We start from the raw sequence: 20,045 nt of genomic DNA, 5'->3' as shown, positions 1-20,045 counted from the left end.
AACACAGGAAAAATTTGCGAAACATTACGGTTTTTCAAAACTTCCGCCAAAACTTTCAAATTTGACACATTTGACAGGCGTACCAATTTGTCACTACTTGATTGCTTTTCTAGCGTTTTTAACCAAATTCTTGCATTTAAAGAGGAAGAACGCCAACAAATACGTTATTTATAACTTTTGTGTGTGTTTTCTCCTTCAATAAATACATTTTTGGGTGTGAATACTGAGTTTAAGTGTGCCATGAAACGTGAAAAATTAGTTGGCACCACTGCGTTTTGGTTATTTTGTTAAAATAATAATGTGAAAAAAAACATACCTGTTAAAATTTCAAGTGTATTCTCAATTCCTCAGCTAATTATCGAAATTTTCGTTTATTTGAATTGGATTTTCCCGTGCGCATGCGCATTTAGTCTGTCAAACATCTGTCAAACCTGTCACTCGAAAAAAATTCCATTGCATAACACATCTTTTGCGATTGAGAAAATGTGGAAGCCGACGAAAGTCCAATCATACCTGAAAGCGGCCAACCAAGTCGTGAGTAACAACATCACGCCTTTGAAGCCCCCCGCCGTGATAGCCCCGAAGCCCGTAACCTTGCTCCCCCAAACCCCCCAGTGCAGTTTCACCCTCAGCCAGCTCCTCCCCGAGGGTAAGGTGCGCGTTTCGAGTGGCCCCGCTGTGAGCACCCAAGTGCGATGGGCCCACACCGACATCACCGTCCCCGACTGGTCGCAGTACCGCCGCGACCCCGTCAAGGCCCCCACGGCCAAGAGCACCGACTCGGAAGACAGCCGCAAAAGCTTCACTTATCTGATCGCCGGCGCCGGGACTGTCGCCACCGCCTACGCCGCCAAAGCCGTCGTCACGCAATTCGTCTCCTCGATGAGCGCCTCCGCTGATGTCTTGGCTTTGGCCAAAATCGAGGTCAAGCTTGGGGACATCCCCGAGGGGAAATCGGTGACTTTCAAATGGAGAGGTGAGTGGTTGTATTACATAACCGGTCAAGGGCATTATTCTAATTGAAAAATTCCAGGGAAGCCCCTATTTATCCGACACAGGACAGCGGAGGAAATCGCAACTGAGCAAGGTGTCAACGTATCGAGTCTCAGGGACCCCCAACACGACAATGAACGGGTCAAGAAGCCAGAATGGTTGGTTATTTTGGGGGTGTGCACCCATCTGGGTTGCGTACCCATCGCAAACTCGGGAGACTTCGGGGGGTACTATTGCCCATGTCACGGCTCTCACTATGACGCCTCAGGGCGGATTCGCAAAGGCCCGGCCCCCCTTAACCTAGAAGTACCCTATCATGAGTTCACCGATGACAGCACCCTCGTAGTAGGCTAATTAAATTATTTATTGTGGTAAGCTACAAAATAGTGTATTTACTACAACCAAAAAGTGATTAAATAAATGGTTAATTTTAGTCAAGGTGAACAATAACCACAACCACATTTTTCCTTTTATTTTACTCTTATAAATAAATACAACATAGAAAAAATATTTCTTAAAAATTCTTGATGGAAAAGATTGTTGTTTGAAATGTTCACAATAATATAAAAAAATAAAACCTTCAAAATTCACCAAAAAGTACTTAATTATTGCAAACATTTTACACTTTTTTCTCGTTTTCACACTCAATCAGGTCTTTTTTAACGGGTGAAGCATTTAGAATTTCATGAAATGATTGTTCGAGGCAATGTTTTAACTCGGCATACGACACCACTAACATGCTTTGTTCGTCTCGCGACATTAAACAAATCTGAAAAAAATTATTAATAGATAGTAGGTGAAAATTATTTATGCCCTAATAAACCCTTTTGGTACCTTTTCAGGGACTCCAGCATCCAATTTATTTAAACATTGTACTATATGTGCCATATCGACCCAAGGACGGCCATCCTCTGTCACTTGATGAAAGACATAATCCCTAAATAATTTGAGCATGTATCTGTCACCTGTCTCGGCCCAAGCCCCATCCATATTCAATCTAGGGGAAAAAAAAATAAAAAACTAAACAAAAACCACCAAATTATTACTCAGGTCGCTCGTTAATCGTCCCCAACTTGGTCATAAGTCTAAAAAGCCGCCCATTTTCAATCTCCTTCGACAACTCATACTCCAAAACCTCGATATAACTGTGCAAATTGTCCATTTGGGTGTAAAATCGCGCCCCAATCATCGGCATCAAATCCGTGATGCTTTTCCTCTGTTGTGGCGATAACAGATACCTGTAATACCGACTTACACATCACACTCAATTGTTTTGTATCTACTAACATGATCAAATTTCTAAGATCGCTGGTGTATGAACGACTGATGATATCCACAGCTGTGGATATATTCTCCCTTTGCACAGCCACCGTTGATTTGCACGCTAAAGCTAAAACTAATTTACCCAAAGCTGTCAAATCCTCTTGTTGGTAATGCTGGACTAAGGCTAGGGGATTTACCGATGCACTGTTTTCATTCAAAACTACATCCATAACACCTAAACAACTCAATCTTAAACGATTTTTTGACGTGATGATTATTTTCGTCGGATCGAGACTACGACAAGCCAAGCCTGGTGAATAAAAATTGTGAGAAATTAAAAAAAAATGACAACATTGCACTTCACCTGACGAATGTATCAAACGTAAAGCGGAAGTGAGCTGAATGATGTAATTCCAAATTAAAAATTCCGGAAGTTTGTTGTTTTGTTGGTGTCGTAATATACTGTTTTTCTGATGGCTGTAAGGTCTAGGGGACGTGTCGGGGGCGAAGGGATCGGGCTGATCAGACGAAAAATACTTACTAAGAAGTGTCTCCGATCCGGGATAATAATCATAAACAAAAATCAATGCTAAAAACAATTTTCAAACACACAAAAAAAAAAAAAAATTAAAAAAATACAATTATCTCCAAAGGCTTTAGTAGTGAAAACTTCTTGTAACTGTACAATATTGGAATGATTCAAATTTTTCCACAAATCAACCACCACCATACACTTGGCATTCTGGAGCCGAAACCCTAAACGAAAAAATTTAAAGTCGGTATTACAGTTTCCTGTACTCACCATGTAGCCGTCTCAAGCAATACGGCGTACCGGTTTTAGTATGAATCGCTTTGTACATGGATGCTTGGTACCCCAAATGTGTCTTATGAAGCGAATTACTCGGGATACGTTCCAGGGGGCACAACTCGTGGTAATTCTCCACTTGAGGCAAGTCTACAAAAATTGACGAGTCGCACATGTCAATAACACCGACAGTTACCATAGTAATGTATTGTAACTATAGCAACCACATACAAGTTGTCATAGTAACAATAAAACCAGTGGCGTAACAAGTCGGTAAAACAGTTACCTGCATACTGCTGATTGGCCTGCATGAGTGTCAACGCATTGCGATTCATCAGCTCCAATTGTAGGTCTTTTGATATGAAAAACGAGGCGCTTTGCTTGGACTTGAGTGATGTAATATGGTTGGGGGTACCGGGGTAGACATTGTATTCCGAGGGCAGATTACTAACCGCGACATCAGTGGCGTGACAGGTTTCCGAAGTGGTAGGGTAAAAGTATGTCGTCCCGCCGACATTTTCCTAAAATCGGGTCCTGTATTACCGACTTTGAGCGGCCTTACAGCCTACCTGATATGCCGCAACAGCAATGTTATTTGCATCAGACATGGGTGAGGAGCGATTGGGTGAAGTGGAATTTTCTGGGTGGTCAATACCACTCGAAACGCATCGAATGGGCGATGGGTCCAGGGTCGGGGTGAACGAGTTGAAAATATTGGGTGAAGCTGAAAACAAATGATTAGATAAAGTGGAGGTCAATAGGTCCAGCGTCACGGAAAAATCAAACGGTTTGGGGGGTTCAAGGCCAATACCTGGAGCACTGGACACGAGACTCGCCCCGGCGACACATTGGGGCTTCTTCGACTCGATATTCAACTTGCTTTGAAACGCCTGATGCAAATTGGAGTTTTGAATGTTCTACAAAAGACAATTTCATGATTGAAACGACACGAAGACACGTTACCATGTAATTGGCCAGTTTGGACTCCTGGGGGACCCCATTCGTTTGGGCGAAGCGGTAATAAACCGGATGATCCATGAAATTCCCTGAAACAAAGAGTGTTACAATATTGAAACCCCTCAACGTACAAACGCACAATTCTAGCAAAAATCATCCGATTGACACATTTCACACAAGAAACCTGAACGAATTCTCGCTCCTTGACTGAAATAATTCAACTTCTATTTACTTTCTTTGACACCTGAAAATTTGCTGAAAATAATCGCCATTTTGTTTGACTTGTCAATGACGTAAAAAAATATTTGTCGCAATTTCAACAAAAAAGGCAGTTTGAGGGGGAAATCACACGGAAACGGCATAAATACCTGACAGATTTGTACAAATGATAATGATAACAAGCCGAAAATAAAAAACGAGTGATAAAACACGCACTTTTCTCGTCGTGAGGTTGGTAGAGATTGGCAACACTGATGGCGCGGGCGCCAAATTTCAATTTTCACCATTTTTTATTTAATAAACTCTACATAACCAACAATTAAATAAAAATTTGACTAAATTATCCACCCCCTTGAAATAATAATCAACTAGAATGTCTCCCATTCCGTTCCTTCCCCTCTTTCAGTAGTTTATACGCCGGTAAGTAAAATTCGCTTCCATCAAACGGGTCGTAGCATTTAAGAGAGGGATTCCGTTCCGTATTTACGGTATTCCCCAACGAGGTGAACCCTAAATCGTACAATTTGCAATACGGTACTTTATATAACAGTAAATAGTCCCAAATGTCTGAATAATGCCAATCCAGGACCGGACTAACTCTGAGTATTTGGGGCCAATTAGCATCAGTCATCTGTAACCAACTGAGAAAAACAAAAAATACTAAACTCGGGGAAAATACCTGAAAAACACTTAAATCACCCGAAAACGGATCTGTCCGTCTCGTCCCCATAAAACAAGCCTTGTAGTTGGGAAATTGTTGCAAAGTGTGCGCTAAAGCGTCCTTAATCCCCGACTTGAGTGTCATTATTTTCAAATTATAGTAACATTTACACAAGTCAATAAACTCGTCCTGTTCGGGAAAAGGACTTTCACTTTGAACGTAAAGACAAGGAATTGGGTGCGAATGTTGAGGATACTTTCTCCTAACGACTGTTAAAACCAAATGGAGCAAAACAGTGCAGTCTTTACCGCCGTTGAAACTCACAAAAATGTTCTCTAAACCGAACTGTTGCAAACAATTTTCAATATTCTAAAAACAAATTGAGTTATTTCATCAAATGTGGAGTAAATCTCACCTTACTTCAATCGCATTTTTGATGTGTTTTTCACCACTGGAGTAGACACGCCCCCAAACGTCTGAATTATCGACGAATTTCGCATAATTGTGAAACTTTTCGGCGATTTTGCGCTGAAATTCCACCATTTCACGCAATTCAGGACTCGAAACATTAAAAATGTAACTCTTGTCATTTTTACTAAACTCGATTTGAAGACTATTATTGGTTTTGAACTCGTTTAAATCAAACGACAAGTTTCCATTCTTGTTAATCTCGATGATTTTTCGGAAATCTCGCTCTTTTCGGTACTCCATGAGGTGATTTTTCAAAATTTTCGTGAAACTCGATTTCAGACACTTCTCCTTCAAAATAAAAATCCTCTGGAAGTGAACTACGGGGTGACAGTGCCCCGTGTGCAATATTCTAGCTTGTCGGGGTAGTAAAATATCGGTTTTACTAAAACTTTCCCCAATTTCAGTGAGTATTCGAGTTAAATCCTCACTAGTTTCTAGTTCTTGGGTTGTCATTTTGCCAAGGGTTTTGTAAATTGAGCCACATGTCTCGCCCACTGCCACTATCACGTCGAATGTCCTTATTAGTGAGTGAAATTCGTTACAAATCACCTCTACTCGGTCACTTATCGTCGAGACTTTGCCCACATTGAAGCCCAAACAAGTCAATTCTTTGATTAGATATTTACTAAAAGTGTCGGTTTTCTCGCCGTGGAGAATCTCGTCACTGATTAAGATGACACCCACGGTTTTCAACGACATTTTGCGTCGCATGACACGCAATGGTTTGCCCCAAAAGCGAGACTTTCACAATGGGGTTTTTTCAAGTTTGACTGACATTTGGAGGTTAGGGTGACGGTGACACTTGTACCAACTTGTACAGAATCAGAGAAAATCGTGTTTATTGAAGACTAAAATAGTGATGAAACAAACATTTTTGACTAATTTGTGATTAGTTAAACACTATTAATAATTCACGAATGCATTCTTGTAAGTCTCACATACACAAATAATTAATTAAGTAATGGTTTCTTATTGTTAGATTTCGTAAATTTTAACGTTCAAAATTAGAATTGTGATAAAAAAAAACAATTTTAGTAAATTTGTGATTGACAAACCACTGAAAACAAATGACCAATACATATTTTTACGTTTTGTGTGCAGTGATAATTAATTTAGGGTTGTTTGTATTACCGGATTTCGCACACTTTGGTGTTCGCTGAATCCGTACCTGTCAAAATTTTTGAACCAAAATTTGTAATAATTTTTGGGTTAAGATGAAAATAGCGGTTGAGGGTTGTGCCCACGGCGAATTGGAGACAATTTACGACACTCTGCAATATCTCGAGCAGAAAGAAGGCTTCAAAATCGACTTGTTGCTTTGCTGTGGCGATTTTCAAGCATCTCGCAATGAAGCAGACTTGCGATGCATGGCGGTGCCCCCCAAATACTCCAACATTTGTTCATTTTACAAGTAATCAAGTTGTGGTCATTTCGCGTGTCACTATTCTTGTTTTAGGTACTACACCGGGCTGAAAACAGCCCCAATTCTCACGATTTTCATCGGGGGGAATCACGAAGCGTCTAATTATCTGCAAGAGTTGCCGTATGGGGGCTGGGTTGCTCCCAATATCTACTACTTGGGGTACGCCGGCGTGGTGAATGTTGCAGGTCAAAATCACGGTTTTGTTTCCTTTGGTTAAAGTTTGTTCAGGTTTGAGGATTGGGGGCCTTTCGGGGATTTACAAAGGACAAGATTACATGAAAGGTCATTTTGAGGCCCCTCCTTATAGTGACAGTTCCAAACGTAGTGTTTATCACATCAGGAATTTGGAAGTTTTTCGATTGAAACAATTGTCTCAAACTTTGAATGTTTTTCTCTCACATGATTGGCCCTCGGGGGTTTGGGAGTACGGGGATAAGGCACAATTGATCCGTTTTAAGCCTTTTTTTGAGTAAGATAAAAATTGCAATGATTTTGTAATTTTTAGTATTTTTTTAGGGATGATATCAATAGGGGTCACTTGGGTAGCAAACCAACTCAAGAATTGTTGAATTTTTTGAAACCAGATTACTTTTTTTCGGCCCATTTGCACTGTAAATTCGCAGCAGTGGTGCCACACGAGTGTGGGAAAGTCACTAAATTTCTGGCTTTAGATAAGTGTCTTCCCAAGAGGAGATTTCTCCAAGTTGTTGACATACCTCACGATGCGAATTTGAAAACTGAAATTTGTTACGATTTAGAGTGGTTGACTATTTTAAGACTAACAAATCATCTCCTAAGTGTTAAAAATGTGACGAATTATTTACCAGGGGCTCATGGCAATGAGAGGTAGTTTTTAAGTGAAAAAAGCAAACAATTTTTAGTTGTTTTTCCAGGTGGTGTTTTACCCCAAATGAGGAGGAAAAATCGTTCACTTTAAACCAGTTTGGTGATTTAGTCGTACCAAACAATTTCGAGAAAACATCTGAGGGTTATTGTGGTCACAAAACGAAGAATTTCACACAACCAGAGCCAGTTTGTAACTCGCAAACTGTCTCGTTTTGTAACAAATTATTAATCGATGATCCTTTAAGTTTAATTATTAATTTAAGTACAAATAGTGTTATTGACGATAGTAATGTAAGCAAAACACCGAGAAAACTTGTTTTACCTCAACCAGTGAATGAAAGTGAATCATTTGAGGAATTTTTTTCAGCTGAAGTGACTGAAACTGAAATTGAGGCTCCAGTTGAAGAACAATTAAACTCGAGTAAAACATTTAAGAGAAGAAATGCGTCAATTTATCAAAAATGATTTTTTGTAAATAGAGTATTTCGAAAAGCCCGCTTTTGTGTTGCCAACCGTGCCCACCCAAACTTACTAGATTTGTAATTTAGACCATTTAGACAGTTGACAGAATGGGACGTGAAAACTAATCCGTGTGTTTAATATTTTTGTTATTGCTGTAAAAATGCTAATTTTCGGTTAATATTGCAACGATTTATTACAAGTATGAAATAGCTGAACCATGGATTCAGAAAAATAGTTTTACCCCAACCAAGAATGAAAATCACACGTTTGAGGAATTTTTTTCAGCTGAAGTAACTGTTGAAAAATCAATTAAACACCAGTTAAACAATTAAGCGAAGGAATGGATCAATTTATCGAAAATGATTTTTTGTGAATAAAGTATTTCGTAAAGCCCGCTTTTGTGTTACCAACCGTGCCCACCCAAACTTACTAGATTTGTAATTTAGACAGTTGACAGAATGGAACGTGAAAACTAACCCCGTGTGTTTAATATTTTTATTATTGCTGTAAAAATGCTAATTTTCGATTAATATTGCAATGAATTTATTACAAATATGAAATAGTTGAGTCATGGATCCATTCGAGACAGTAAGTAGCCCCAAAATTGCCTCCCTAGACTTACATAATTTTGTCCGATTTTGCATCAAAAGTGAGTAATTTTCGTTATTTTAGCACAACATTACGTTCCTGGACCTCAGCGGGGTTGACGAGCCAGAACGGCAAGAGGTTTTGGATTCTCTGTACGCCGAGAATGTAAATGTGCAGCTCCCATGGAGGGTCCCGGAACAAAAGACCGGTAAAATGGCTTTTCATTCATAAAAAACTCGAATGAGTCAGCTAAAAAGATTTTTTTTAAATTTGGCAACCTTGTGTGCCAAATTCAAATGTCATTCAATGTTGCCAATCTCGTTTCAGATGTCAAAACTCGGTTCACCGCCACCGCTGACCACCCCCAGGTCGTATCCCACCCGCCGGTTTACCTCAACGCCTATATGCCGCCCCCCGAGCCACCAATGTATCACCCATACTCGCAATACGTGCTGTATCTGCCCCCAGTCGTAACATACACACAAACCGCCCCCAACTACGACTACATCACCGACGAGGAGTACAACCAGGCGTATGTGCCGCCCCCAAGCGCCACCCCTGACCCAAAACCCGAACAAAAGAAAGAGTCTGATCCTAATTGTAACGGGGAAACGACTCCAAACAAAGTGAATAAATCCTGGGCGAGTTTATTCAATAATTCGAAAAATTCAGGCGCGATTAATGGAAACGGTGTCAATGAGAAATCTTCATCAAACGAGGCTGTGAATAAACAAAACGTTGATAATAACAATGGTGAAGATCCAATCAGAAATCCCAGAAAGGCCAAATTCATCGACCCAAATTGCTACAGAATGGGGGGTAAAATAACTAAATTAAGAAATTTTTAACCAATTAATTTGTTTTTTCTTAGAATTCTTGTTGAATTATACCATCGATGGAAGAACTATAAGTTTACAGCCACGTGGTTTGATAAATAAGAGCAATTATTGCTATATTAATTCCATTTTGCAAGCACTTTTAGCTTGTCCTCCTGTTTATAATTTACTAGTTGGCTTATCGGAACAAAACACTACCGCTCAGAAGGAGAAAGCCACGCCCATCATTGACGGAATGTAAGTTACGTGAACCGAAATAGCCAATCGCCAACTAACGTTACTATAGTAACTAGTATGATTCTTAGCCAAGTCGCAAATCTTTTGTTTTAGGTGCCGTTTCGTGAAAGAATTTCAACATTTACCAGCCGGTTTGCGTGTAAATCGACGAAATGATAAAAACCAAAAGAAGGAACAAGGCGTAATGATCGATTATGATTTACCATTTGAGCCTTCTTGGATCTATAAAATGTTGAATGGTGTTAGAAGTGATTTGTTTTTGGTGGAGGGACGTCAGGAGGATGCTGAAGAGTTTTTGGGTTGTTTATTAAATGGACTGAACGATGAAATGCTAGAAGTAATGATAATTTTCAAATTTAAGTTTTTATTAATTCAGTTTTTTTTTTTTTCAGTTGATGAAATTGGTGAAAAGTGACCTAACGATCAATAAGTGTGAGTCGAAAGCTGGGGATCACGAATCAGATAAGGAGTGGCAAGTTATGGGACCAAAAAATAAAGGTAATATTTTTGTTGAGTAGCCAATGTGCAATGCATGTGTGCAATGTTGGTTGCTTAACTTATTTTTTTAAATTTTGTTTAAAGGTAGCATAACGCGTCAAATGGAGTTTGTGAAGACGCCGATTAGTAATATTTTCGGGGGGTTTCTCAAGTCGAGGATTCACAGGGCGGGGGACCATTCCACTTACAACATCCAGCCGTTTTTCACTCTCCAATTAAACATCGAGGTAATTATTATATTTTTTCTACAACAATTACAATTTGAGTTTAGAAAGTGAAAACTGTGCGTGAGGCACTTGAGGCTTTGGTTTCGAAGAATCAACTAGAGGGCGTTACGAATGAAAAGACTAATGAGGAAGTGGAGGCGTGGCAACAAGTCACTTTGGAGGAACTTCCGGTTATTTTAATTTTGCATTTAAAGTGTTTTGATTTTAAGCTAGATGGATGTACGAAAATTGTCAAAGCTTTGGAGTTTCCCATCGATTTGAAAATTGATTCTAGTAGGTGGTAAGTTTGGGTTGGGGGATTTTTGTGGTTAATTTTTGTGTTTGTAGAACTGTTATCTTCCAAGCCAATGTCGCCGAAAGAGAAACAGTATAAATTATTCGCCGTCGTGTATCATGATGGGAAAGAAGCAACAAAAGGGCACTATATTACAGATGCCTTTCATGTCGGTTATAGCAGTTGGATACGATATGATGACGCGTCGGTCAAGTCAGTTCAAGAAGACTATGTTTTGAAGCCACAAGGAACTAGAGTTCCCTATTTGTTATTTTACCGTCGTAGTGATACCATTAGAAGCAAATAAACATACATTTGGCCTATTAATAATTGTTAATAAGTAAACTTATTTTAATAAATTAACTTTATATAAAGTTGCATCTTTTCAAGACTTGCTGTAATGAAAATCTTGATTTTGCAATGCTTGTTTCTAAGTAGAAATAGACAACGTGCAATACAAGTGTGCATTGCTGGTTGCCTAACCTTCAAATAACAATTGCAAGATTTCTAAAAAACGTTAATAAGATTTATAAAATACATTTTGAAGCCTTATTATAATTGTTGCATTTTTAAATATGATTTAATTTTCCACCAAAAAAAAAAACGTGACTGGAAACACTCCTTTTCATAAAAATGTCAAAATTTTGTTATTAAAAATACAATAATTATCTTATGATAATTACTTTATAGTAACAAAAAAATTTTTAGAGACTATATACATTTATTAAAACTTTTTCAATAATTGTTACTAATTAAATAATACTTTTTATTCTTTGACACTGTCAAAATTTACGGTTTTTCTCCCGTGTAAGGAAGTTTTGACAACTGTTCGACATTTCTCAATACGAAACATCAGATTATTTTTTTTGAAAGATTTAAAGCAAGTTTAAGCCTTGTTGAGTCTAATTCGAAAAATAAAATGTTGTATGCAACTCAGTTGAGTGTAAATCGGACGCTTTATTCCACCTCGTGGATGATAAACCACTCGTTACACTCGTGTTTTAAAAATCCACTCTGTGAAATAATGCGTCCGTTTTACACTCAAACTCGTAGAATAAATAACTATAATTACACAATTTTTGCCCATTTAGGGAACATGTAATGCTTTGGTGTATTGTTAGTTGCCTAATGTTTGTTATTTTTTTTTAATTAAAATTGTTAATAAACTCTTTACCGAGCCTTTTATTTTATTCTTAACAGTAAGATATAAGATAACTTATATTTCACTCTTAAACAACAAATTATTGCTCGATATATTTTCATACTATACAAAATGCCCCTCATTAATTAATATTTATTTATTTATTTCTCCAATAATAATAATTAAAACAGTCAAGAGAGTGGGATGGCTTAAATTTTCTCTTGTCCATCTTCACGAAAATCTAAAATTAATAATTATTTCAATAAATTAACTTTATATAAAGTTGCATCTTTTCAAGACTTGTTGAAATGATAATATTGATTTTTCAATTCTTGTGAGCAACACGCGAAACACATGTGTATTGTTGGTCACATGGTCCCATAAAAATAAACGTGTCTGGAACTACTTTGTTTTTTAAATGTTATTAAAAATATCATTTAAGAAAACTTTTTTAGTAATGACTAATATGTATAATATTTTTGTAATAATTGTTAATCACCTAAGCCCGCCTAGGTAATATGTAATGCTTTGTTGTATTGCTGATTGCCTGACGTTTGTTACTTTTTTATTGTAAATAAACTAATAAAACTCTTACTTTTCACCGAGCCTTTTACTTTACTATTAACAAATGTATTTATGTGGTAATTTGTATTTTGATTTAAAGCAAAACAATTATTCCTTAATATATTTTCACACTATTTACGAAATGCCCCTCAATTGATATTTACTATTCTTATTTTTTTTAATAATAATAATTCGAACAGTCGGGAGAGAAAAATACTTTAGATATTCTCTTATCTATCTGCACCAAAATCTGAAATTAATATTTTGAAACCGTTTTATGAAAAATAAAAACTCCTTTTTTATTTCTTCTTTTTTGGACATTTTATTGGAACCCCAGGCTATGAATAATGTTGTAAAAATACATCCATCCGCATGTTGAAGGAAGTAGGAAAACTGGTTCTACGGTTGTATTACATTTTGAAAGTCCACCTTTGATATGCTGTAATAACCCAGATGAATATTACGTCTGCCTTCTGAACGGTGAACTTAGTCTTGTTTATGCTCTAGTGGTGTCTGTTCCTCGCTTTTGTTGAAAAAAAAATTTACTACAGCACGACTTTGTTCATCACATAGCTTGCGGTTGTTGCAAATCGGTGAGTTATTCCGTCAAAATTGTGTTAATTATAAGTTGGATTGAAAAAAAAAAAAAAACCTTGACATTGGAGATGGGGAATTATTTTTTTCCCAAATTTCTCACATTTAAATGTGTAATAAGCGCCAACTTTCTAATGGAAAAATTCGCAGAAATTTCTTTTTCACTATTATTACATTAATTAAACCCAACCCAGTATTAAATTAAATTGAGGTGGTCGACTTATAGAACATAACGGTTTAAATAGTGAGCAATTTTTTCATATATTTGTGCTAAGTGCACACTTTTTTAATGGTCAAATATTTGTTAATAAGTGAATAAAATAAGTCAAAAGTGCCGCCGAATTGTGCAAACGCAAGTTTTAAAGCCGAATTAAGTGAAACTTTGGTAAATAAAGAAAAAACATTATTGTTTTACATAATTAAAATTCGGACAGGTTCACCTTGGCCTTGACGTCAGTGCAAAAAATGGGTTATGAGTTTTGTCCCCAAGTCCATCATTGGACAACAAATTAAAGAGAAAATTAATGTTAATGGTTTATTAATTGATAATTAATTGGCAAAACACCTTCAACAACGTTTTATGCACTTTTTCTGAGTCTTTAGGATTTCTAGAAATGTATTTTTTTTTTTGATTTTTGTCGATTTTTGGCACTCGGAGCGATCTAATGGCAATAACTCCGGACTTATTAGAGATAACCTCTTATATTTGGTACCGTTGGATAGAAAATTGAATTTTCTATCATATATTAAAAAGTTCACTGCTCTACGATGAATAGTTATCGAGAAAATTTCTGATAAAGTCAAAAATATCGAGAATTTAAATCCGACTATAACTTCAAAACTACTACGAATTTTGCAGTTTAATTGACGCCAATCGATTCCCCGGAACATTTTACATAGGTATACGTCAAAATATTATAACATTAAGACACAGTTTTGCCGCAACTTACAAAATAAAAAAAAGGAAAAATTTGTCACCTTAAAAACTAGTGTTTTTGAACATGTCTCAGATTCGATTMAAACCTATCTTATCCGATAGATTTTGACGCGCTAATTACGAATTTACCAATTATTTTGCGTTTATTTTTAGTTTCGCCGTAATCAGCGTTTAAAAATTCATAATTTTTTTTGCGAGATATCGACTTGGCTTTGGCCTCACTCGATAGATTTTCTTACGCTGATTACGATGGAATTAAATTCTTAGCTCTAAGTCTAATAGTTTGGCCGTAATCGCCGTTCAAAAAGTGAAAATTGTAAAAATTGTGAAARTTTAAACGCGTTTTTCTACGAAACTATAGAACTTAGAGCAAAGGGGTAAAAACCATTAAAATTAGCTTAAAATTATCTATTTACTGGCGCAAACCGGAAGTCGCTCCGGGTTATGGTTCCGGGTACAGAGCCATTTTTAGTTTTTTCAAAAAAAAATCATATCTCAAAAACTATGAGTCCTAGGTCAAAACAGTTTTTTCAGGCATGTTCTCCGGTTAATTTTACATATAGTACTAGTTTTTCATAAGAATCAAAAAATGTTGATTTTTGGTCAAAATCGGATTTAGTGCTTTTACTTTTAGCCTTATTCTTAACTTTATTACTCAATATCTCAAAAACTTTTTGAGTAAAAAAAAATGTTAAATGGAACAATTTTAAAGTTGAAATTTTTTTTGATTTTTGGCACTCGGAGTACCAGTTTTTCATAAAATTTACAAAATATTGACGTTTTTGTTGTAGGTAACCGTAAATTGTCTATTCCTACAATTTTTTATTTAGTATTTTGAAAACCATTCATCGAAATTAACAAAATGGAAAAAAGTAAAAAAAAATTGAGCAACCCCCGTATAATATTGAACGTTATTTTTTATAGTTTCTATGGAAACATTAGTAGTATTACATGTGCTAACTTTACAGTGTTGTCAGTTGTTTACTTATGAAAAAAAATATTTTGCATAACTAGAAGTTCAAGTACAATTCTTGGAACAGTCTGTATTGAAAAAAAAAGTCTTTTGAGACATTTTTTTAGTCTCTAGTAGTACTTAAAACAACAATAAAATTTGACCTTGAACAGAAAAATGCTTTTCTCATTAACTAGTTTTTTCTTTTCATGAACAAATTAATTAAATCGAAGTTATTGGCAAGAATTGTGCAAATGTTGACATCATAGTTCGCAACTCGTATTTAATTGTTTATTTTAAAAATACGAAAACACTTTTTGCAACATTTTATGAGGTGCAAAAACTCATGTTTTTTAATAAATTGTGCAAGTTTTGGTAAAACAATTTCACCAAATAATTAAAAATAAACACAACCATCAAGTACATATGTCGCAATAATGGGCAATTACCGTAAAACTGTGTAAAATAATAAACACTTGTGTGAGTTTAGTTGGTTTTAAAGCGTCATTAAACTTTTGTTCAGGTAATTTCATTGCAACGGTAATATTTTACTTCAAACAAACTAGATGTCATGATAGGAAATAAATAACTCGTTTAAAAAGCCAAACTCATAAATAATTGAGGTAGGTAAAAACTGACAAAACAGAGGTCAAATTTCTATTTATGTAATATTTTTATAAATGAAATTTGAAAGTTGAGTTGTTGCAAGAGTCGGTGGAAAATTTTGGACATTTTACGCAATCACCACTTATTTTCTCCAATTTGTTGCAGGAAATCATGTCGAAAAACTCGATAGTGGAGTGGTACAATGGCAAGTCGATTTTCATAACCGGCGGAAGCGGCTTTATGGGCAAAGTCCTTATCGAGAAGCTGTTGTTTTCGTGCACCGGAGTCAAAGAGATCTACGTTTTGATGCGCTCCAAAAAAGGAAAAAGTCCGGTGACACGGATTCAAGATATGTGGAAATTACCTGTAAGTTGTGTTGTTTGGGCGCAATTGTAATATCTTCCGGGTGGAAAGGCCGCATTACCACCTTTCACAAAAAGGCACTCATTTTTGCACCAAGTGTTGCAAAAGGACAAATAAACGTCTTATTAATCCTTGACAGTTAGGAAACCTCTTTCCATATCATTAAATTTACGTTCAAAACAAAACAAAATTTACTAAAATTAGCTAAATAGAAAGTTAACGATGCGAAAGCATAAATCTTGGATATTTCAATACTAATGGAATACTAATTATGCACTCGTTAAATTTCCCCTTTTTCGTCCTAAACGAGCCGCACATGTCGGGGGAATTGTATCGTTGCTATAGGAACATCACCGTAACTATAGCAACAAAAATAAATTCCGTTATTATTACGATGGTAACAATAGAAATTCCAGTGGAGGGTAATTTTTTTTTCCGTTTCCAGATGTTCGCTCGTCTGCGCGAATCGCAGCCCGAGGCAATCAAAAAAGTGGTCCCTGTCGTCGGAGACTTGAACAGCGAAGGCTTGGGTTTGAGCCCCCACGATTTGAGTTTACTTGTCACTAATGCCAATGTGGTGTTCCATTGTGGGGCCACCCTCAAGCTTGAGGCCTCCCTCAAGGACGCCGTTGAACAGAATACTGCAGGGACGGCTCGAGTCATTGACGTTTCGAAACAAATGAAACATTTGTGCGTTTTTGTGTATTTTAGTACGGCGTTTTGTTCTGCAGATATTGACGTCTTTGAGGAAAAGGTATGTTAATTGTGATTTGGTAATAGTTGGCAACAATGATGGGAATTTGATTGAGCTTGAACTCAATTAGGGGTAATTACCGTAAGTGAACTTGTCGCTGCGTCCGCTTTCGGTTTCATTGATGACACGGATTTTACGTTGCCTATTGAGTAACCAAATTTTTTTACCCAAGTTGAAATATCACACTAAATGAAAGCAAATTATGAGAAGGAAGTACTTTAACGAAATTTGGGCAGGATTTTAGATAAAGAACGTTTATTTTACGCAATTGACGAAATTTTTCATACCAACCTTCAAAAAGATGGTTTGTGACTCAGCTAATGTCAAAGAATTAAATATTCCAATTTTTGCAATAATTCGTGAAAATCTCAAATATTGAACACGAGGTGCGAGTAATTTGCTTTCAATTTTTGTTTTTTTTTTACGTAATTTTCGCAAAAGGTTTGCGACTTGGCTAACGCCATAATGTCAAAATTATAAAATATTACACTTGTTACATCAAATGACGGAGAATGCATTTCAAGTGACAAAACGGTAAAATTCGATCTAAATTTCAAGAAAAGATTACAATTATTGACGAAATTTATCCCAACCTTCAAAAAAATGGTTTGTGACTCAGCTAATATGAAAAAATTAAATACTCCATTTTTTGCAATAATTATAATCTTAAGTATTTAACACCATAAGTGCCCGTAATTTGCTTTCAATTCTTGTTTTTTTTTTCGCAATTTTCGCAAAAGGTTTGCAACTTGGCTAATGCCATAATCTCAAAATTATAAAATATTACACTTGTTACACCAAATGACGGCAAATTACGACGAGGATGCATTTCAAGTGACAAAACACCAAAATTCGTGCTGGATTTTAAGTAAAGAACGTTTTTTTTTACTATTTTTGATACCAACATAAAAAAATGGTTTGCGCCTCAGCTAATATCTACAATAATTTGTGAAAATCCTAAATATTGGCCTAAATTTAGGTTTACGACTGCCGTGATAACCCCCGTGACGTGATCGAAGTGTCCCGATGGATGAAAAACGACGCCTTGGACCCCGTCACCAAATCCATAATAGCCCCCCATCCCAATACATACACTTACAGTAAACGACTCGCCGAAAAATTAGTCGCTGATGAATTAGAAAATATGAGAGTTTGTATTGTTCGACCTTCAGTTGGTAATTTCCACTAAAAATGGGGGAAAAACGGTTTTTGATGGGTGGTTTGTAGTCACGCCGGCCGTTAAGGAACCCCTACCAGGATGGGTGGACAGTTTAAACGGCCCAATGGGGCTACTAGTCGGCGCTGGAAAAGGGGTGATACGATCCATGCACGTCAAGGCCGAAAACAGGGCACAAACAGTACCCGTCGACATTGCAATCAATGCCACGATTGTGATTGCGCAAAGGATCGGCTCGAGCACGGAAAAGTGGGTATTTTCGGGGATTCCCCTTTTTTGTTAGTTGAAAATAAAATAACACGACCCGCCACTGGTGCTTGAAATTTTGTATTGTTACTATGACAACTTTCATTTAATTACCATGGTTACGTTATGTTTCTATGACAACGCAACATGGGCGCCTCGTCGAGGATTGATTTGGTTAAAATTTCAGACTGAAGGAAGTCCCGGTGTATAATTTGACCCAAGACGAGGTGGTGCCCTACACCATGGGCGAAATTCTGGACATTGGGCGTCGAATCGTCTACGAGAACCCTTTCGAAATGCAGATTTGGTACCCCGATGGTGATATTCGCTCCTCGCGTTTCATTCACAACATTTATTGCATTTTTTTGCACTGGTTACCGGCCTATTTAATCGACTTTCTTTTGTTTCTCTTCCGATACAAAACCTTGTAAGTTACAATAGTGTTTTTTTTATGTCCATTAGAGTGAAACTCTTTTTTCAGCATGGTGCGATTACAAAGGAAAATCCACGACGGGTTAGAACTTTTACAGTTTTTCACAGTCCGGCAGTGGATTTTCCGGAGTGGGAATTTTCTCGCGTTAAGTAAAAATATGACAGATGAGGAGAATAAAACTTTTCCGATGGATTTCAAAGCCGTACCTGTGGAGGAGTATTTGACCACGGCGGTGTTGGGGGCGAGGCAATACTTGATGAAGGAGGACTTATCAACAATTCCACGTTGCAGAACAAAACAAAAATTGTAAGTAATTATGAGGAATTACTGGTATTTAACGGTATTTTTCCAGTTTGTATGTTATTCATAAAATATTTGTTTATGGTATTTATCTGCTCCTCATATGGATGCTTGTGTCAATATTACCGCATTTGAAAGTCATGTTTGATGCTGCTGGACGCTATGCTCACAAGCTACCCATTGTTGGGACATTTATTTCGAAGTAAATGGTGAGGGGGAGGGGGTGTTTGCACCAGTATTGTTATATTTTGTAAATCTGAAAAAAGAATAAATATTTTTATAACTTGTCAGTTTTTTCTACTTTTACAGGTTTCTATAACATTTTCAAAGTTTGACATGAAGGTAGCAGCTTAAGTCTAATTACAGGAAAATAATATACAAACATTTTGCATTTTTTTTTTTGTAAATTATCGTTCATTGGGTAAAATTATACAGACAAAGACAATATAAAAAGTAAAATACATACATATAAAACAAATATACACAGTCATTGAAAATCAAAAAGCATTTTTAAGTCTTGTAGGGACAGTTTACTGTTAGTAACTTGTTTCGACCCTGTGAGCATGGCATTTGCAATTTCGAGTTTCCTCTCTTGAAGGGCCTTAATTCTTTCCTCAATAGTTTCAAGTGCCATAAACCTGAAACAATTGTGTAATTAGAAGAAAAGAAACAATAAAAAAACACAAACTTGTAAACATAAATATTTTTCTTTTGTCCCATCCGATAAATCCGGTCCTGTGCTTGATTTTCCAATTGAGGATTCCAGTGCAAATCTAACAGAAACAAATGATTTGCTCCAATCAAATTCAAGCCCACTCCACCAGCTGTCAACGAAAGTAATAAAACTTTAGTAGCAGTGTTTGGATCATTAAAATTATCCACAATTGGCATTCGTTTATGGACTAAAACCGAACCATCAAGACTATCATAGGGGATTCCCTCGTTCTTGAGATGGATTGCCACCAAATGTAGTAAACTAGTCCACTGTGAAACCACAATTGCTTTGTCCTCACCAATCTTCGTTTTGAGTAAATTGATTAATGCCCGAATCTGGAATAAAAAAAAATTAAGTAATGTCAAAATTATTAACACCCAATAACTCACTTTACTACTCGCATGTTCTATTGTAAAAACCGGATTTGAGGGATTCAAGTAGCCTTTTGACGCTTCTTTCAAACCAACAGCTTCATTAGCGAGACCTGTAGCAACATTTGACTC

At 36.6% G+C, this 20,045-nt stretch overlaps 8 protein-coding genes across 11 annotated transcripts in view; 4 read left to right on the top strand and 4 right to left on the bottom strand.

Annotated features, from left to right (window-relative positions):
• LOC123015283 (peptidyl-prolyl cis-trans isomerase B-like) overlaps window positions 1-134 on the bottom strand; it is a 1,956-nt gene extending 1,822 nt beyond the window's left edge. The window contains exon 1 of the mRNA XM_044414935.1: window positions 71-134. The gene's annotated coding sequence lies outside the window, so the exon portion shown is untranslated. The remainder of the gene's footprint in view (window positions 1-70) is intronic.
• Window positions 1-440, bottom strand: part of LOC123015272 (2-(3-amino-3-carboxypropyl)histidine synthase subunit 1) — a 3,744-nt gene extending 3,304 nt beyond the window's left edge. The window contains exon 1 of the mRNA XM_044414915.1: window positions 317-440. The gene's annotated coding sequence lies outside the window, so the exon portion shown is untranslated. The remainder of the gene's footprint in view (window positions 1-316) is intronic.
• LOC123015277 (cytochrome b-c1 complex subunit Rieske, mitochondrial-like) lies at window positions 190-1,998 on the top strand. 2 transcript variants are annotated; one of them, XM_044414922.1, is made up of 3 exons: window positions 190-976; window positions 1,034-1,364; window positions 1,836-1,998. In XM_044414922.1, exons 1-2 carry the CDS (start codon window positions 484-486, stop codon window positions 1,345-1,347), a joined length of 807 nt encoding a protein of 268 aa, XP_044270857.1. In that variant the 5' UTR covers window positions 190-483; the 3' UTR covers window positions 1,348-1,364; window positions 1,836-1,998. The 2 variants fall into 2 exon arrangements, with proteins under 2 accessions (XP_044270857.1, XP_044270856.1); XM_044414921.1 differs by lacking the exon at window positions 1,836-1,998 and having other exon boundaries at window positions 191-976; window positions 1,034-1,426.
• On the bottom strand, window positions 1,451-4,312 carry LOC123015265 (PAN2-PAN3 deadenylation complex subunit Pan3). The gene is made up of 12 exons (XM_044414905.1): window positions 4,158-4,312; window positions 4,025-4,107; window positions 3,873-3,978; window positions 3,631-3,785; window positions 3,348-3,582; window positions 3,059-3,211; window positions 2,896-3,012; window positions 2,621-2,845; window positions 2,281-2,566; window positions 2,040-2,231; window positions 1,828-1,990; window positions 1,451-1,762 (listed from the first exon to the last, which is right to left on the bottom strand). Exons 2-12 carry the CDS (start codon window positions 4,097-4,099, stop codon window positions 1,613-1,615), a joined length of 1,857 nt encoding a protein of 618 aa, XP_044270840.1. The 5' UTR covers window positions 4,100-4,107; window positions 4,158-4,312; the 3' UTR covers window positions 1,451-1,612.
• A 165-nt stretch (window positions 4,313-4,477) lies between these two features.
• LOC123015270 (FAD synthase-like) lies at window positions 4,478-6,370 on the bottom strand. 2 transcript variants are annotated; one of them, XM_044414910.1, is made up of 3 exons: window positions 5,319-6,368; window positions 4,917-5,267; window positions 4,478-4,868 (listed from the first exon to the last, which is right to left on the bottom strand). In XM_044414910.1, exons 1-3 carry the CDS (start codon window positions 6,078-6,080, stop codon window positions 4,602-4,604), a joined length of 1,380 nt encoding a protein of 459 aa, XP_044270845.1. In that variant the 5' UTR covers window positions 6,081-6,368; the 3' UTR covers window positions 4,478-4,601. The 2 variants fall into 2 exon arrangements, with proteins under 2 accessions (XP_044270845.1, XP_044270844.1); XM_044414909.1 differs by having other exon boundaries at window positions 4,478-5,267; window positions 5,319-6,370.
• On the top strand, window positions 6,153-8,490 carry LOC123015271 (lariat debranching enzyme). 2 transcript variants are annotated; one of them, XM_044414913.1, is made up of 6 exons: window positions 6,153-6,296; window positions 6,584-6,780; window positions 6,826-6,977; window positions 7,021-7,261; window positions 7,309-7,638; window positions 7,686-8,490. In XM_044414913.1, the coding sequence occupies exons 2-6, from the start codon at window positions 6,584-6,586 to the stop codon at window positions 8,101-8,103; spliced, it is 1,338 nt and encodes a 445-aa protein (XP_044270848.1). In that variant the 5' UTR covers window positions 6,153-6,296; the 3' UTR covers window positions 8,104-8,490. The 2 variants fall into 2 exon arrangements, with proteins under 2 accessions (XP_044270848.1, XP_044270846.1); XM_044414911.1 differs by having other exon boundaries at window positions 6,349-6,780.
• Window positions 8,491-8,537: 47 nt separating this feature from the next.
• Window positions 8,538-11,134, top strand: LOC123015266 (ubiquitin carboxyl-terminal hydrolase 10). Its single transcript, XM_044414906.1, has 9 exons — window positions 8,538-8,688; window positions 8,773-8,896; window positions 9,016-9,507; window positions 9,560-9,761; window positions 9,855-10,098; window positions 10,154-10,259; window positions 10,344-10,486; window positions 10,531-10,759; window positions 10,814-11,134. Exons 1-9 carry the CDS (start codon window positions 8,671-8,673, stop codon window positions 11,065-11,067), a joined length of 1,812 nt encoding a protein of 603 aa, XP_044270841.1. The 5' UTR covers window positions 8,538-8,670; the 3' UTR covers window positions 11,068-11,134.
• A 1,766-nt stretch (window positions 11,135-12,900) lies between these two features.
• Window positions 12,901-19,117, top strand: LOC123015268 (putative fatty acyl-CoA reductase CG5065). The gene is made up of 8 exons (XM_044414908.1): window positions 12,901-13,058; window positions 15,720-15,920; window positions 16,363-16,671; window positions 17,651-17,846; window positions 17,899-18,097; window positions 18,282-18,521; window positions 18,576-18,833; window positions 18,880-19,117. The coding sequence occupies exons 2-8, from the start codon at window positions 15,726-15,728 to the stop codon at window positions 19,031-19,033; spliced, it is 1,551 nt and encodes a 516-aa protein (XP_044270843.1). The 5' UTR covers window positions 12,901-13,058; window positions 15,720-15,725; the 3' UTR covers window positions 19,034-19,117.
• The last annotated feature ends 928 nt before the right edge of the window (window positions 19,118-20,045 follow it).

Source organism: Tribolium madens, unplaced genomic scaffold, assembly GCF_015345945.1.
Source record: "Tribolium madens isolate multiple individuals breed KSU strain unplaced genomic scaffold, Tmad_KSU_1.1 Scaffold_97;HRSCAF=244;Tcas5.2_LG3a, whole genome shotgun sequence".
Classification (NCBI taxonomy): domain Eukaryota; kingdom Metazoa; phylum Arthropoda; class Insecta; order Coleoptera; family Tenebrionidae; genus Tribolium; species Tribolium madens.
This window is presented reverse-complemented; position numbering and strand designations above follow the sequence as displayed.

Bases quoted from the DNA above. Each gene is read 5' to 3' on its own strand.
- LOC123015268 (XM_044414908.1), top strand. From the start codon at position 15,726: ATGTCGAAAAACTCGATAGTGGAGTGGTACAATGGCAAGTCGATTTTC. The intron at 18,522-18,575 runs GTAAGTTACAAT...CTCTTTTTTCAG, and splicing joins CTCTTCCGATACAAAACCTT to CATGGTGCGATTACAAAGGA. The intron at 18,834-18,879 runs GTAAGTAATTAT...GTATTTTTCCAG, and splicing joins TGCAGAACAAAACAAAAATT to TTTGTATGTTATTCATAAAA.
- LOC123015277 (XM_044414922.1), top strand. From the start codon at position 484: ATGTGGAAGCCGACGAAAGTCCAATCATACCTGAAAGCGGCCAACCAA. The intron at 977-1,033 runs GTGAGTGGTTGT...GAAAAATTCCAG, and splicing joins GGTGACTTTCAAATGGAGAG to GGAAGCCCCTATTTATCCGA.
- LOC123015270 (XM_044414909.1), bottom strand. From the start codon at position 6,080: ATGCGACGCAAAATGTCGTTGAAAACCGTGGGTGTCATCTTAATCAGT. The intron at 5,268-5,318 runs GTAAGGTGAGAT...ATTTGTTTTTAG, and splicing joins ACATCAAAAATGCGATTGAA to AATATTGAAAATTGTTTGCA.
- LOC123015265 (XM_044414905.1), bottom strand. From the start codon at position 4,099: ATGGATCATCCGGTTTATTACCGCTTCGCCCAAACGAATGGGGTCCCC. The intron at 2,846-2,895 runs GTATTTTTTTAA...AATTGTTTTTAG, and splicing joins TAAAGCCTTTGGAGATAATT to CATTGATTTTTGTTTATGAT. The intron at 2,232-2,280 runs GTTAGTAGATAC...TCGGTATTACAG, and splicing joins GATCTTAGAAATTTGATCAT to GTATCTGTTATCGCCACAAC.
- LOC123015271 (XM_044414913.1), top strand. From the start codon at position 6,584: ATGAAAATAGCGGTTGAGGGTTGTGCCCACGGCGAATTGGAGACAATT. The intron at 7,262-7,308 runs GTAAGATAAAAA...GTATTTTTTTAG, and splicing joins CGTTTTAAGCCTTTTTTTGA to GGATGATATCAATAGGGGTC. The intron at 7,639-7,685 runs GTAGTTTTTAAG...TTGTTTTTCCAG, and splicing joins GGGGCTCATGGCAATGAGAG to GTGGTGTTTTACCCCAAATG.
- LOC123015266 (XM_044414906.1), top strand. The intron at 10,260-10,343 runs GTAATATTTTTG...TTTTGTTTAAAG, and splicing joins TATGGGACCAAAAAATAAAG to GTAGCATAACGCGTCAAATG. The intron at 10,760-10,813 runs GTAGGTGGTAAG...TTGTGTTTGTAG, and splicing joins CGATTTGAAAATTGATTCTA to AACTGTTATCTTCCAAGCCA.